General features: G+C 46.7%; 2 protein-coding genes across 12 annotated transcripts in view; both read left to right on the top strand.

The window, feature by feature from the left end:
* Positions 1-17146, top strand: part of SLC45A1 (solute carrier family 45 member 1) — a 367325-nt gene that overhangs the window by 105088 nt on the left and 245091 nt on the right. The gene's annotated exons all lie outside the window — the stretch shown is intronic.
* Positions 1-17146, top strand: part of CAMTA1 (calmodulin binding transcription activator 1) — a 235628-nt gene that overhangs the window by 118608 nt on the left and 99874 nt on the right. For all 10 annotated transcript variants that reach the window (XR_013776769.1, XR_013776770.1, XR_013776771.1 and 7 more), the window contains one exon: positions 6609-6680. Coding sequence is in view for 6 of the 10 variants with exons in the window: in XM_079326116.1 (XP_079182242.1) it covers positions 6609-6680 (72 nt within the window). In the remaining 4 variants the exon portion in view is untranslated. The remainder of the gene's footprint in view (positions 1-6608; positions 6681-17146) is intronic.

Raw genomic sequence — 17146 nt, 5'->3', positions numbered from 1 at the left:
TGCAGAGCTTGTGCTGCCCTGTTTGTACCCAGGTCCAAATGGGTCACCTGCTTCCAAGTCCATTTGAGTTTAGGTGGTGGAGGTGAATGTGGGAATCCTTCCTAGTGAAAATTCCCATATCCTGCACATCTGGTTGAGCACAGCCTGCTTGTAGCTGTGTTACAGGGTTTTTTTGGGATTATCATGTCATTCACACTATCTGTGAGCAGTGCTCACACTGTGTGGCCTCTGTCCTACAAATCAGTGATTTCAGCTCAGCCTTTCTCCTCTCCCTCACCTGAAATACCTCCCAGGTCTCCAGAAAACCCTGGAGATTATTCTGGAGTACTCAAGCTGGTGAGACAGCCAGGCTGTGAGAGTCTTTGAGTACAGGAAAGAGATGGGCAGGACCAGTGGGGGGTGGGATGCTGCAGATGCCCAGGTGTGTTACCCTGGTCATGACCCTGCAGGGGGGTTTATGACTGACAGTTTTTGGGTTCAGTTTGAGCAACATGGGTATCAGGGAGTGAGGTGAGCAGTATGAAGCCTTTTGTGTCAGATCAAGAGGTGGGTTGAAAAGATTATTTCATTACTAATTGGCCATGACTGCTGGCCCTAAGGAAATTTTGAGCTCTTGGAAAGCTCATAATCCCGTCAAGGGTCCAAGGATTCCTGGCTCGAGCTGTTCTGGAAGTAAAGTGATGATGTTTTCCTCCTACATCTCACAACTTTACCCTTAGCATCCCTCCAGCACGCTTTTCACCCAGGCCAGGGTGATTAAGCACTTAAATTGATTAATCAAATTTCTTGTGATGAGAACTACTGTCATTCATTAATCTGAATGGGATTATAAATAAGAGCTGGCAGAAAAGGGAGACAAACATGTTGACAGATAGACCTGCTGCTTTGAATACAAATCACACCACTGCATCTGGAGGGTCTAAGCTTCGGGATAGAGCTTCCCTAAAGGTAAAATTAGACTGAGATTAAAGTATCCCGGTATTAATAAAGAAATATGCATTTATGAAGAGGCAGGCACTGCAGTGGGGGTGTGGGGATGCATACCAATGATCCTGCAGTGGGCCAGCAGTGGGTGTTGCTGCCTGGGAAGTGTCAGTCCCCACGTACGCCGACGTCATTAGAGGATTCATTTCTAGCAGTGAGAAATGTGAAATCTTGCAATCCTTGCAGAGACTTCAGAACCCCACAAAGGGAAAACAGGGTTTGAAAAAGAACCCATTAAACATTTAAATATTTCATTAAATATTGAACGTTTTAAAAATTGCTTTCTAACGAGTCCCGAAGTAAACAGAACAATATTTGTTAACAAAAGCCACAAGAAGTGACGAGATCCTGCAATGCACAGGCTGTGTAACCTCTCCTCCCTTGATCAGCCATCACATCAGAGCCCTGGGCTCAAGTCCAGGAACTATTATCTGGGTATAGCTGCCAATGGCATCAAGGGCATATGGGGGGGGTTTGAAATGTGTCAGGAAAAGAACTGACAGGATTAAACCTGAAATCCCTGCACCAGGCTGGACACCTGCACAGTGGGCAGTGCCCAGGGCTGCACAGCACTGTGATGCCACAGCTGAAAAGCAAAGGGTCAGGTTCTCTGGGTTTTGCAGCTGCCTAGAAATGTTAGGAATGTTTTTGGGATCTGCTGTCAGTAGCAGGCACTCCTTGCCCAACCTGGCAAACCGTGAGCAATTGCTTCAGTTCTGTTGACATCGATAAAAGGCAAACCTTGCCAGCAGCGTGGCTCAGCCCGGGCTGAGATCTGAGCACGTGGTTTTGTGCTTTGCTGAATCAAAGTTACTATTTATGAACGTCAGAGGAAAATCCAAACCTGTCTCATATCTGTGTTTCTCCAAGATGATGAGTGAGAATACACAGTTAGCAGTGTTTTGGTTTTGATTTGCAGCAGTAATGGGGAATTTTGGATCCATTCCTATATTATGACACTCCTGAAGTCAAAATAAGAGCTCTGGCGGCAGCATTCTGGCCCTGGGATTCCCCAGGGTTCAGACATGGTTTCCCCTCCCTGTTTACTGCTTTAAAAAGCTGAGCTGGGGCCAATGTGCAGGGGGAAATGCTGAGTCTCTGGTGTCGCCTCCCTGTCTGCTCAGCGTGGCCGTTCTCTGTGCCTTACCAGAGTTGTCACAATCCCCGTCATTCCCCCCTGGCTGTGCAGGAGGACAGGGAAGATTGATGGCACGTGGCTCCCTGCGTGGTGCTGGCATCGAGTCAGGGGTTTATAGCAGCACATTGGCTTTTCTGGCTGAATCCTGATTAATGGAGTGGGCGGGAGCCGCCGCTGTCTCCGGCTCCCGCAGCTGACAGGGGCGAGCCTCATCTGACGTTTAAATGCATTTGCAATGTGACTGTGGGTTCAGCATCCCTGTCCTGAAGGAGGAATCATCTGTTGTAAGATAGCCCAATCTCAGGAGATGCTCATTTCAGGTCTGTTTGAGAAGAGAGGTGACACACAAAATTCGAGGGGTTTCCCCAGTGGTTGCTGATTCAGTGGCCAACAAGTCCTGATTTCTGCTGCCTCCTCTCAGAAGGTCAGCAGAGATTTTCGTGGGTGGTGGCTACAGAAGCAGATGGACAATTGCTCCTACACATAAAACAAATGTATCACTACAAATAGCTGACAGATTCCTTTGGTCATGATTTCTATGAAATCCAGAGGAATCGGTTTCAGGAAGGTTGGATGGTGTCTCTGCTGGGATATGCAAATGTTGGTGAAAAGAATGGAATGGCAGTGGTACCTGTAAGAACAGATTATGGAGATGTCTATGATAAAATCACAGGATGATTCTGTATATTATGATAGGGGTGGGATAGTGGGGTTTATTGTTGCATTTTGGCTGTATCTCCAAAACACAGGTTGCTGCAGTGAAGGATGCTCATTGAGCACTTACAGGCTGCTTTTCCAGTTTCCCTTCCATGCCTGTGAATCCATATGTGCTGCTGCACAGCTGATGCTCCTTCCCAGTGTTACAGCAGGCAAGGGTGAGAGCAGAGCGTGGGTAGGCTCAGAAACATCCACTGCTCCAGGAGACCTGTACCCTGTCATCAGACAATGAGAGGAATGAAGCCAGTGCCTCTCTTAGCTTTCCATGGAGGTTTGATCCATGGCAGCACTGCTGCTCCCTCATGGAAATTGGTGAGGAAGCTCTGAAATGGTCAGTAATTACAGAGGGAGATCCTGGCAGCACAGGGATGTACCAGGGAGCCCATCAGCTGCTGAGCTGAGCACATGTTGTCCAATACCCCCATGGAGCCAGGAGCAGTGGGCACCATCCTTTTCCCCCAGTAACGTGCACAGATCCTTCTCCTGGTGTCCAGAGGCTGCTGGGGTGTTGAAAGCTAAAGCCTTGCCACCAGAAAAGTACTCAAGTATATTTTAATAATGTACAGCCACAGGTCTTACGTGATTTGTTCTCTAAAGATTGATTTAGCTTCTTATTAAGGGAATTGGGAATTCAGTGTGAAAATCTGAACAAAATCTAGGCGATTTTTAGAGTTTTTTAAATATCCACTAGTGTAACTCACCAGGGAGAAGAATTTCAAAGCCTGTCCAACCCTATCTTGAATTTTTGATTCTCCTGCTTTCTTGTTTCCATTCCCAAGGTATGCTTGTTAAGGAGGAATACCTCAGCATTATTGTATTATTTTTAAATAAGCCACAATCACTTTAAGAAGCTCAGGATAAAAAAAATCCACTAATAATTTGATTTTATATTCCCCCCCCGCTTCTAGTTTTCAAAAGTTTGGTAATGCCAAATGTGCACTGCATACAAATGGCAGGGTGGGCAGCTGTAATTGCACACTCTCCCTGCTGCCCAGAGAAGGCTTTTTCTCTTTAATTATCCCTGGAACTGTAAAGGGTTGAGCTGCAGCAGGGTCAATGTGGGGGCTGCACAGAAGGTTCCTGGGGCAGGTGCAGGGGTCTCATCCCAGGGAGCTGCACAGGAGGGATCCCCATGGTGGCAGGACACAGTCTGTGCTCAGGGCATCCTTGGCCACATGCACAGGGTCATCTCCAGGGACAAGGACACACTCCCTGATAGGGGATGGGACCACAGGGTCACCTCCATGGGCACCCAGCAGTGGTCACAGCATCCCCATGGCTGGGTCACAGCATCCCCACATCCCCTGGCTGTCCCTCTGCTCAAGCTCCCCTGGGGTCAGGCTGATTCCAGCCCCCACCATGTTCTCCAGAGCAGTCAATGAGCTGCTGAGGTGGCGTTTCTCCTCACACTGCTCAGAAATGCCTTTTCTCTTCTCCTGGAGATTTTGTAAACTTAAAAGAGAATCATGAAAAAAAATGTTCTCCTCCGTCCAGCCCATTAATTCAGCCTGCTCAGGACAGAATTAACCTTGGCAAGCCTTGCAGAGGAGAGAGTCGTTCTAACCTTAAAAATCTGCTGATTAAAGCTGGTTTCAGGAATTCGATTTCACTTAATGCATTGGCTGAGCGCCCAGCCTGGCATTAACATCTCCACAGACACACAGGCCTCTGCAGCTTTTACCTTCCCACTAAAAAAAATAATTAAAAAAAAAAAAAGAAAACACAGCTAATGAAACCCCCCCCTTGCCTATTTTGAGTGAGAATTCATTTTAAAGACTGCTTTAGCTAAAGGTATTACTCCTGCCCTGGTTACCTGTCTGCTCTGGCCAGGCAGGGTGGTAATTCCACTCTCCTCATTAGCTGCAGGGAGGTGTTGAGCAGATCCAGGTGTAGGGACACCCTACACCCACCTCCCCACAACCCCCCTGTGCTGAGCCATCTGGCTGCAGATTTTGTGTCATCCACAGTGCTTAACCCATTAATCTTGAAAATTCTCCAAAACAGTGACACGCAGATTTCCTAGGTTTCTATTTATATCCTCAACTTTTTCTTATGCCTTTTAATCCAGAAATTAATGTAGATTTTATTGCTGCCATCACTCATTTTGCCTGCGCTGCACATGCTGGGCTCCCAGGGTGTGTTTCAGCCCTGCAGTGTTTCTCTGCTGCTGTGGCACCTCTCAGTGCCCGTGGGGACAGTCCCTGCTGTCTCTCTGAGGCCAGGAGCTTGCTCAGTGTGTGGCTTCTCCTTCATCCCAGCTGCCCAAGTTAGGGCATCCAGTCTCAAAACATCCATCCAGAGTGAGATTTCCATGTCCTGCTGCCATGGGGAAAAAAAAAAATTAAGAAATTCCTTCTGTGTTCTTTTTTGATTCTGCGAGCCGTTAGAATTTTTTTAATGATTTGCTGAAATGTTGAGAACCAGTTTCATGGAGGTGGGAGGCTTTTGTGTGATTCATTATTGACAGCTCTAGAATTATCCACAAGACAGCTCAGGAGAGGGAGGGCAGTGCTCCTGCCTGCACAGAGCCCAGTGCTGGGGTTGGTTTTAATCAGGGCAAAGTTTCGATCGACTCCACAGCAAATTGGGGTGGGAAGCAAGTCAGGGGGTGCTGGAATAGATTGCTACATATCTCACAAGGTGCTGTGAATGTCCCTGGCTGCTGTGGAGGCTGCTCCAGCAGCTCCAGACCAGCTTCCCCACCCTCACTGGGGAGCAGGTTGGACTGGGAGATGCTGGAGCTCACAAGCTGCTTTTTGGATTGGGGGGACCAGCTCTGAGTCAGCAGAACTGAGCACTGCAGACCTTTCCATGCAGCCCCCAGTGCCAGAGTCACTGTCAGGGCAGCTGTTCCCCAACCCTCGGGAGGGATTTAAATGTTAAGCTTTTCTTTGGATTATTTTCTGCAGGGCTTTTTTCCTCCTCTGTTTTTCCTCCCCGCATTTCAGTGTGTAGAATGTACCCTTGACACATTTTAAAAACATTATTAATCTTTGTCATTTGTGTTTTAAAAATAACTCGGTGATAGCAGCCAGTCCTTAAATCCTGTTTAATTCAGGCTGACCTTGTGAGCAGTGATCCTGGGGAGGGGGGAATGCTGCAGCCTCCAGCAGCACTGGCACCCCTCTGTGGGATCTTTGCAGTTAAAACCACTTTGGTGTGTTTGGGTTGGCACTGGGCTTGGTTTCTAACCAAAAAAATTCTAATATATTGGAAATGTGGGGTTTTTTCCTGCACAAAAAAATTCCTTGGCTTTGCTGATTTCAGTTAATCAGAGAAGAAGGATTCATTGTAAAAAAAACAGGAGGAAAAGAAACAAACTGTATTTTGGCATTTTGCTGTCTAAAATATCTGACAGCAATTTTTTTCAGTTTACAAACACAAAGTTTTCAGTTGAAATACCCAGGAGATAAACCATAGAAAAAGAGATGAACGTGTTCTATTTGCCAAAAAATGAAACTATGATGAAGCAAAGATTTGAAGGCAGCCCCCAGGCCAGCCCTGTCTGTGTTGTGGTGCTGAGCCCCTGTGGGCTGTGGCCACTCCTTGGGCACCCTTGGGCAGAGGTGGCAGGGCAGGGGCTGTTGGGGAGGGGGGTCTGTGACCTTCAGCAATGTTTACAGTGCTCCCTCTGGGGTTCCACAATGCTGTGTTTTGTGCCACCAGCCCCAGAGCAGGGGCAGAGCACGTGCTGCTGCCCCATCCCCTGCCCAGCTCCCGATGCTTCCCCACTAACCTGACTCTGCTTTCTCTCTTTTTGTGTCCCCAGTGCCTGTATGGTTGCTATGTCCATTCCTCCATCATCCCCACGTTTCACAGAAGGTGCTACTGGCTTCTGCAGGTAGGATGACAATGAATTTTCTCTCTGGGGCTGGGGTTGCCTGCTGGAGCTGCTGCAGCCACGTTCAGCTGCTGCCAGGGGTGTTCAGCATCCTCTTGTTTCACTGTCTGGGGGATTTTGTTTGTCTGGAAGGAAAATAGGTCTTCTTAGTTGTATGTTTATGTTTGGAGGGATTATGTGTTTTCTCTAGCATCACAGAGCTGATGCCAGCTCATATCTTCTCTAAACATGGAGCTGGCTCAAATGAGACCTTCTGGAGTTTTCTGGTTGTGTGGTTCCATCCTGAAGCAAGGCAGGAGCCAGAGAAGCAAATGCTGCACAGGCATAGCATGGTGTGGGACTGATACCAGCCCTGGGCTGTGCTTGACTTTGAAAAGAACCCTGGGGCTGTGTTTGAATTTGGGGTGAGCCTTGAAGCTGGCCCTGCAGTAGATTTGCTTTCCTCCACTGAGATGTTTAGTCTCCAGGGAGCATTTTGAAGTCACTCAATGATTTTCCTTCGGGCTGTTGTGGGAACAGCAAAGTCCCAGGAGGAGTCAAGCCAAATTTTCCTCTTACTTACACAGGGTTTGGGCAGATCCCCTGGGTCTGTGGGGGTGTGTGAAGGATCTCATGTGGTTTGCCTGGGGGGATGTTTGCTGACCCCACCTTTGAGGAGCTGTTCACATTCTTGACTGGTTACCATGGTGTACAAATTGGAAGCAATTTGTTTTCTTTCATTATGAAATGGCACTTGACACATACTGTAAAAATATTGTTTTAAAGATTGAACTCCCATGGTCCTGAAAACAAACAAGTCTGAGGAAAGTGACATCTGTTTTTAGAAGCAAATGGAAAATAATTCCCATTTCTCCCTGGTTTTGCAATTGCACTTCCATATGAAAAAAAAACAACAGTGTTGCTGTCACTGGGGCAGGACAGACCCCTCACAACCCACAGATGGTGCCCACACCACGGATATAATCAAAGAAAACATTAATCAGATGTCACCCTCCTCTGTGATACCTGTGTGTTCTCAGCTCCATTTGCATCTGTGGCATATAAATGCTGTGTGCAGGAAAGAGGAGATGCTTGGCTGCAATGGTGGGAGCAGCACTGCAGCAGAGAATTGTGGCTCCTCTGAAAACACAGTGTGACTGCACTGATCCTGTTCTCTTATGGGTTGCCCAGCCTGTGCTTGTCCTCCTCGAGAGCTCCTGGCCCCATAGGCCACCTCTTTTCTCTTCATTTTTGACTTTGTATTACTTTTTCTTGTTGTGATGTGCTCCCTAGAAGAGCTGCTGGCCCTGGCTGCTGTGGCACTTAGCCAGCATCTCCCTGATGGGTTGCACTGCAGCACTGTAGGATCTCTGAGCTGTTCCCCAGGGTCTGGCTCCTTCACGTTCATAGGGTGTGCATCAATGTTTAGTCATTTTCTTTGCTCTGGTAATCACTTTTTTGTCAAGAGGATGGGAAGTACAGTTCTTAGAAGCCTATTTATAAACTGTGCTGCAGGATGTCTCACTGTGGCTGTGGTAGACTGGTATTCCTCAACAAGGACACGCTGTGGGAGGGAGAGGGGTCTGTGATTCATGGCAGCATCTCCCAGGCATAAATGGGCATCCTTCAGTCATGAGCTCAAGGTTATGCAGCTGGCAGCAAGGAGCTGGCCAAGAATAGATGATGCTTTTCTATGGTCTGCACAGTGTTTGTGTTCAGCTCTCCGTGGTGAATGCAGGAGCAGGGACACCAGAGAGACAGAAGGTGTGTTGTGCATCCCCTTCAGAAGCTTTCACTTCAACAGCCCTGGTAAATGAGTTTGATATTCAAAAATAGGTATACCCAGGGCAATGTGTGACATTAACCTCCAGCAATATGTCTGGCTTTATAGTTCACAGAGGCACATGGGTGACTTTCCCTTTTTTGGGGAGACATTCAGCACTTCCCTGGGACATGCAGTGAGTCTCTCTGGTCAATAGGGAGTAAATACAATTAGTCTGTGTTTTATGGGATGATCTTCCTCCAAATCCTGTTGTCAGGTTAGATATCGATTAAAAATCCCCACACAATTGTTCTTGATCTTTTCCTGCCTCACATTTTCAGCATTTTCAGGACTCAAGCCAGCCATAGGGACTCACAGCCTTTCCCACGCATTTATATGGCACCGTAGCCATCAATTTTATGGTGATGTCTGATTTCTTACTTAAACAACTTTGTGTTGTCATTTATGATTGACATGATGTGCCTGATCTCTGCAGACTGGTCAGAGGGTTGAGAAATGAGAGCCAATCATCTGGAGCTGGATGATGCAGTTTTCTGGGTCTCTGCTGGAAGTTCTCAGACTGTCAGCAGAGACTGTGGTGCTGGCAGCTGTGGCTCCACTTCCCCTCTCTTCTGAAGGGGTTTCACTGTTTGGATACATTTCAAACTTTCTTGATAACGGATTTTAAGTGTTGCCTTAGCCCAAAGACCCTTAATATTTGTAAAGGTGTTGGAATTGCCAAGCCAGCATTGAGATGTTCCTGCTGGACATAGTCCTGGGCACTGGCAGCCTCTTGCATGGATGCTCTCTTGGACACTCACTCTTGGGCCTGAATGAAGAAAGCATGCCCGAGGTGGGGGTTTCCTGCATTTGATTCTCATATTTTTCTTTTGATTATCTGATCTATAGAAATATGAGATCATGCTCTGAGTGGCACAGGCAGAGAAGAATTTGGGGGTGACAACACCAGTGGCCTCTTCACTGGTTGCTGGGGAAGACACCTCAGTAGAACTTCAGTTTTTATTGTTTTGCATTATCTGTTCACTTCTGAGAAGATGCAGATCCCTGGCCATCCACAGTTCACCGAGTGTGGAGCAGAGCTGCTGAAACCTTTTTTGAGATGTGGGTAATGGCAAGTCCCACCCTCTTGCAGAGGCTTTGGCACAGCTGTGACTCTGGTTTGTCACTGGCAGGACTCAGGCTGCCCCTGTTAGATCTCCAGCATAGTACCAGATTTTGTGTCAATGGAAAAAGAAGAAAACCCCCTGTTTGTACTCATACTGACTAATGGAAGGAAAATGTGGATTCTCAGACACAGATGATTTTCAAACATTGGCACAGCTGAGCAGAGAAATAGAGTGTTCCCTTCTGTGTGTTGGAAATTGGCACCCCAGGAACTGAAAATTAATCTGGCTGCCAGGCTTCTGGGCAAGCTGCTGCTTGCCAGGGTTACAGAGGCAGGTTTGCCTTCACCCATGGGCTGTGATGGGCCCCTGGCTTGCTCCTGCTCCTGTGCTGCCCAGCTGGAGATGCTGAGCTCATTGGATGCTCATCATGTTCCACCTGTAGCTGATGTCTCCTTTAGTGCTTCAGGTGCTATGGGGATGGGAGGGAATACATATTTTAAAAGTGTTGCCCTTTTTCTTAATTAAGAAGTACATAAAGTGTGCTATAGGATCATGATAAAAACTTGTAAATTTAGACCTCTTGGCCTGTGGAGCAAATGAAGGCTAACAAGCCTTGGAGAGAGGTGTGTTGTCAGGGAGCTGTTTCACACTGCACATGCATTAACTGCTCGCTGAATAATTCAGAGCTGGTGCAGAAGAGTGTCACTGGCACTGCTCTGGCAGGTGAGCCAAGGAGCAGAGTGGGATGCAGGCTGAGCTAGGCAGGCACAGGGACACACCAGAGCTCCACAGAGCCCTGTTGTAAATCCAGTGTTTGCAGTAATTGCTGAAATGTGATAATCCAGTTCACTGGGAGCCTGGGGGAAAACTGCATTTCATCTTTATTGTTCTCACAGGATGCTCCCAGCAGCCATGGCAGTCATGGAATACTCTTCTGTAGGGTAGGAAAGGTCAGGGACATCAGCAATCATGCCAGATGTAATATCCAGGCAGGATGTCAGTCACAGAAGGAGCAAGTGGGAGATGCTGAGGGGGCACTGGTGGTGGGCAGTATTTGAGTAGTGGTCTTTAATTACTGTTCCTGTGCTTGTGTGCACCAGCTGTGCCTTGCAGAGTGTGTGTAAGCACTGGTAGAATGTCAAAGGTTTTTTGCAATATTCTGTCTTTACTCTGTTTCTTCATGAGTTCTTTCTTCTGATGCACTTGAATATTCAGCAGTTTATTACTATGAATGTCTGCACTGATGCTTAATGCCCCCTGAATGTGTTCCCTTCCTAAAATACATCTTGTCTGAAAGCTGTGTGCAGAAAGCATTGAGACTTAAAAATAATTTTAAATGTTTTACATGACATCTGTCACTGTCCTGCATACATTAGTGGTTTTTTTCAATATTTTTTTGCCTTGGTTTTCCATTATGCCCTAAAAAAGAGGAAGCCCTTCCCATTTCTTTTTGGTGGCACCCCATCAGAGTAGCATTTCCCTCTCTGATCACTTGTGCTGCGCTGTGTCAGCAGCATCTCCCACATCCCTGGCTGGAGCTGACAGACAGCTTGAGGATTTGGGGCTTTTTCAAGATAAATTGGAAGCATTACAATCTCATAAAATTTATCAAGACTTTTGCTTAGTAATGGGTTTTTATTTTTCATTTGGGTGAAATAAAAGTGGCTGGGCAATAAAGCAGAGAGGATGCTGTGCTGCACATGGGCACTTAGCTGGGTCCTGTATGTTGGGGGTAGGGTGTGAGCCAGGCCTCAGCACAATGAGCCTGTGCATTTCTGCTAACAGGACTATAAACTGTTGCTGCTATGCTGGCACGTTTTCCCAAAGTGGGTTTTAGCCTGTGTGATGAAATGAAGTGGTGTAGAAGTACAGCAGAGCATGGTCTGTGGTACCAAACCACCACCAGTGTGGCTGCACGTCCCAGGCATGTACAGCTTGTGCTTGACCTGCCTTGGCTCCTGTTCTCAGTGCCCTTACATGCATGTGGAGCTGTGCTGGACAGGAGACTGAGTGTGGAGAGACCAAACAGCAGCTCCAGGAGAGCAGAATTGTCTTCTGTGTTGATTTAGGTGTGAGCTGCAGCAGCAGAGGTGCTTTTGGCACCAGCCATTGGCAGGATGCAGCAGTCAGTCCTCTTGTGTTATCACTTGGCTTCACGATGCACAAGCATTTTCAGAGGATGAGGAAGTTGTGGATACCCTTTTCATGCTTCCTTAACATGCCTTTGACTTAATCTCTCTGAAGGATGTGCTCTTCTTTCCCTCCTTTCATCTTCTCACCAGCTCTTCTGAAGGCACCGTGCTCGTTGCTGTGTCTCTGCTGTTGTGCAGTCACTAGAACAGCCATGTTCATATTCAGGATTCATTAAAGATCTGAAATACTCATGGAATTGGTGGAGCTGTGCAAAAACTATTGCTTAGTCCAACTGAAATTCCAAGGATCCTGTGAATTCTGTTGTAATAATTGTCCAGTTTCATTATTTTGATTTTTTTTTTTCGATCACATGCCTAACATACTGACTCCTGAAAGTGAATTTCAGAGAAACTATGTAAGAGAAGCAAAGGATTCTGTGCATCATACTCCCAACCACCCTGTGGAGTGTCACAGAGAGCACAGCATGTGTGCTGCTGGGGGAAGGACAAACCCTGGAGCCCTGGTTGTTGGGACAGACGCCTGCATTTGCAGCGAGATGGCAAAAATAAATCAGGATGTTGCTTCCATTAAAAACATCTTCCATGACAGAAATCTACAGTATATAGCACTGAGCTGTGGCTTGGGCTGGACTGTGCCCATATCTGCCTGGAGCCCTATGAACCAGAGACTCTGCAGGGTGGGTGAAGTGGGGCTGTGAAAGCAGCAGCATGAACCCTCTGCTGATGTTCCAGTGAAGGGGAGGCAAAGAGGATTACAAATGAACTGGTGTGTCAAAGGCTGGAAACATTTTAGCAGGAGTGCTTTATCTTTTGTAATGTTTTTATAAATTATTTATTAACACACTTGCTGCATTTTCCTGAGAAATTGGGTGGAAGAGCAGAATGTATAGACGGCAGACTATATTCCAGAAGAAAGACGCCTGTGATTAAAAAACAATTTCCAGCCCTTTCAAACACATAACTTTATTTTAGACAAGCAGGCTTCTATTTTTGTACAGCTCTCCACCATTTTAAAGAAAATCCCGGATCTGTTCCCTAGATATATGAGGAGACTGACGTTAATGCGAGCAAACTAAAAAGCAGTCAGAGTGCTTTAGTTGTTGCTTAAATAATCTGTTGTCATTTATAGAAGAGATGCATTTCCCAAACTGCTGGGGGATGTGCCTGGGTTGCTGATGGAGAGAAGTTCTGGCAGGGGCGACAGAGGAAAGGCCAAAACATTTCCAGCTCCCACAGAAAGGGAGAGTAGGTTTTGTGCTCTCAGCTCTTGGTGGAAATGATGTCCCTTTGCCCTGGGTGCTGGACCCAGGGGAGGGAAGGCATTGGCTCTGTCCCTCCTCGGGGGCTGCAGCCCTATCATGGCTGGGGGGCTGGCACAGAGTGGCTTCTTGTGCCTCATCCAGCATCTCAGCATGAACAGGAGCCCCTGCCTTATCTGAAATGAGTGTTGCCCTGTGTCTGCAAAGGGACCCGAGAGCAGGGGTGGGCTGGGGGTGCCTGAGGACCCAGCGAGAAGCTGCTGTCAGTGGGGAACATCAGCATCTCAGCAGGGACACCAAGAAGTGACACGACTGGAAGCTGGATTACTTTTGCTTCAGTGCCCAGCCCTGTGTTCTCCCAGGAAGACCCCACAGAGCAGGGCTGGCATCCCTGTGATCTGCTCTGCTTCAGGCCAGTGATGCTGTCACCGAGACATCCTCGCAGCAGGATCTCAGCCATGCAGCAGCACAGCTCAGCTGGAAATGAAATCAAACCACAGGCTCCAAGACACTTATTAATATGCTCTGTATACTGAGGATTAGGCTTTTGGTGACACTTAAATTGAATTCTAATGCTATTTTGAAATATATAATACGCTGAATTTACTTCACCTCAGGTTTGAGTTAATGGTTTATTAAATTATGCACCTTGCAGTAGCAAAAGCTGTTTCCTGGTGTAGGACACCAAGCCTTGCAGGAGCAATGCAGCAATTCTGCTGAGCTCATCCACATCCTCCCTGGTCAATTATTAGGTCTGCAGGTGTCAGTGAGTGTATTATACCATTGGCTGGAGTTTCACCCTCACTGGAGAGTTATAATTGGGGCTTGAGGTGGGAATTCTGTAGTGAAGCAAATTGCAGTTTGAGTTTAGAGATCCCGGGTTTGTTCTGGCATGGGCAGCAGAGGACTTGGAGCAGATGCTGCCAAAGCTGAAGTCTCTCTTTCTAATGTGGGATATTTTTTCCTTTAATACACAGTGTTTTGGCCTGCAGTGAGTTACCCTTGTATTTTATCTGTTAAGGAACACTTCTGTAAGTGTTTTGGATAAATCACTTCCCAGGTGCCTGAAGGTTTGAATGCTCTTCCTTCTAACCTCTGCTTTTGTAAGTGTCTTGCTTATTACCCTGGTTGCTTTTATTCTCAAAATAATCTTTCATTTCTGAAGGAGTCTCTACTCCCTTTCTATCAACTGACTGCCTCAGCTGTCACTGATGTCTGTGCTGCCCTGGGTTAATGAAGCTGTGATGCCTCTTGTGTCTAGCACTGCCTCAGAGGTGTGAAGTGAAGACTCTCCATCCCTGTCACCTCCCACAGCTGCCACCTGCATCCTGCCACCTGATCCCACCTGGGATGCATCACTGCATCCCTCTCTGCACACCCATGGTGATGTCTTGGGATGGCAGAGTGGCTCTTAGACCCATGAATGTGTACATGGTGCAGTACCCTTAGTGAAGGGCAGTAAAGGTTGTTAGAAAGAGCCCCAAGTTCATGGTCTGCACCATAAAATGCTGTGCTCACCTCTGAGGCTGTGGAAATGGTGTGTAGGGACCACAGCCTTAGTCCTCTGTCTGATCACACAATGATCTTGGCATGAAGGAGCAAAAGCCAGAGGAGAAGAACCAACCTAAATGGTTTTTGCTTCTGAGCAGGCAGTGTTCCTAAGGGGATCATTTTCTGTGTCAAGGAAAAAGTGCACAATTTTTATCACCATACATTTTTTTCCCATTAAACATCAGCTTTGTCTCTGCTCCTCGTGCTGCTGTGGGGTGTGTATTGTACAAGTGTCTGCTGGCTCACACTGCTACTGGCCATGGGCAGCACAGAAAGCATGACAGAGTGAAATAGAGGTTGAAGCTTTTATCAGTTTAAGTTGCTGTAAAATCACTTTTTGCCAGGAAAGTAGATTTCCCAATAATGCAACCAGGACAAAATAAGTCAGATTCAGTGCATCTTTATATAATTGCCCTTGCTGTGTGGCAGAAGGGAATGGCTGCTCCCACAGTACCTGGTGCTGCCCTGGCCAAGCCATGGCACACACAGCACTGCCCTGCTGCTGGCCCCTCATCACAGTCACCATTCACCTGAGCCACCACAGTCACTTTCTGCTGGAGAAGGGAGAGGGGAGGCTGCTGGGGTTTTTGCCATTCTTCAACTATCTTTCTTTGTGGTGCTCATCAAAAGCATCAACAGCTCCATAATCACACTCTTTATTTCTGAATGCAGAGCACTGGAGTTTATTCCTCTCTATAGCTTAGACTTGAGTCACTTTCTGTAGGGATTTTGCTGTTTTCAGGACACAGCACCAGTGTCTGAGTGTTCTGGGGTGCAAGGACCTTGTCAGGTTGGTTCAGCCAAGCATCTCAGAGTCTTTGAACCCCTGTTGAACAGCCCAGACACACTGTCTCTGTCTGGTTTTACAGTGGCCCCATACAGATTCATAATGACTTTCTGAAGTAAACCAATCAAATGTTGCTCATCTCATGCTTTTGCATTTCCTGGAGCTGTCCTGCTGGGAATTTGCTTTACATTCCTAGTGTAAAACTTTATAGGAAAAGGAATCCTCATGGAAGATTCATCCCCTCCTTGGCCTGCAGTGGAGAATGGAGCCACAACATCAATTCTGCCATGAGCAGTCTGAGATGCAGATCCAGCCTCAGCTCCTCCCACAGCTCTTGGCACTGGCACAAAGAGTCCAGCATCAAATGCTGTTGTTCTTCTGGGTTTATTGAACAATAAATCCATCACAAAAATATGCAGAAAGTGAAATGAATGCAACATCTCTCAAGGTCACTGGTTCCATGGAGGAGATGTGACTGTGTGGCACGTCCTGTGACACAGCAGACACATGTCATGGGATTGACTTCGAGTCCTGTTGCTGTGTCCTCTTTTAATACAAAAAAATACAGCAAACACATCCTGTAACCTGCTACCTGTGCAGTGCAGCACTCTGATAAACAGTAATTATAACTATTATGGGATGTCATCTCCTCTCTGCCATTTATTGACCTTTTCTTCAGTGTAATTTTCTTCTCAGGGGTCCAGGCAGCTCAATATCCAAGGAAGAACTGCCATGTGAGTATCTGGGCAACACAGCCACCAAGACCTGCTTGTTTTAGACTTGCTTAAAGTTTACATTACAGTGACAAATCTGGAAACCTCTGAGAGAAGAAGTTTTTTTCTGAGTTTACCTTGTTGAAGTTAAAAGTGTTGAGTGCTGGGATGCTGCTAAAAAATGTTGACTAAAATAGCTTTTCTGTTTCTAATAGCATTTCAGATCCTAGAGCCTTTTCAAACTCAAAGTGACCCAAAATCACTTGTACAGTGAGAAATATTGTCCTTCCAGGGAATTAGCCCCTCATTTTTGGGTTTTGTAGAATCAAATAGGAAACCACTGCAGATTCAGAAAATAATGTGACCAAGTCAGTTTTGGAGGGGCAGCTCTGAATTTGGGAGAAGAGGTGATGTCACCTTTGGGTTTTAACAACAGTTTGCTGAAATTGTGTGAATTTACATAAGAATATCAATTGCTTTAAAATGTCACCTTCTTCACAGCTTTACTCTACATGAATCAGACCAAGGTATTGCCTTCAGGCATGGCAAAGGGGGGATAATAACCTTCATCCCTCCCCTGAGCTCCCAAATGCCCCAGTGCTGCAGGGGCTTTGTGGGCTCCAATTCCCACCCTCCCACTTGGGTTCATGGGAGGAGGGAGAGGATGTGGAGTGAGCCTGATTAAAAAGTGCTTTTGCTTTTTCTCCTGAAGAATGTTTGCAGTGAAAACTGTACGTGAAATTTATACTCCTCTCATATGATTCTGACTGGTTTTAGTGCACAAATTCTCAGAAGAAAATGTATTCAATAAAAATTTGATGTGGAACCATAGCTCAGCAGAATCTTTTTTAAGAAATCCAGCTCTGGGATATTTATTTTGTATCTAGTTTCAGTTTTAGTGCCTATTCCTCCTGCAGATGCCCTCGTTAGCCTGCTAACAGCTCATGAAGAGTTCAGCCCCTCTCCTGCCTCATCCTGGGCATTCCTGCAGCGCCTGTGGGGAAGGTTTGGGGGGAAGCACAGCTGTGTGGAGTGCTTAGAGCTGCTGCTGTTGGCTTTTTCCAAAAGCAAATCCTGCTTTTTGTTCATGGGGAATGCAGAAGCCTCAGGGCTCAGTCGAACAGGGGGGCTGAGC

This window comes from Erithacus rubecula, assembly GCF_903797595.1.
Source record: "Erithacus rubecula genome assembly, chromosome: 24".
NCBI classification, from domain to species: domain Eukaryota; kingdom Metazoa; phylum Chordata; class Aves; order Passeriformes; family Muscicapidae; genus Erithacus; species Erithacus rubecula.
Note: the sequence above shows the minus strand (reverse complement) of the source record. Positions and strands in the feature narration are given on the sequence as shown.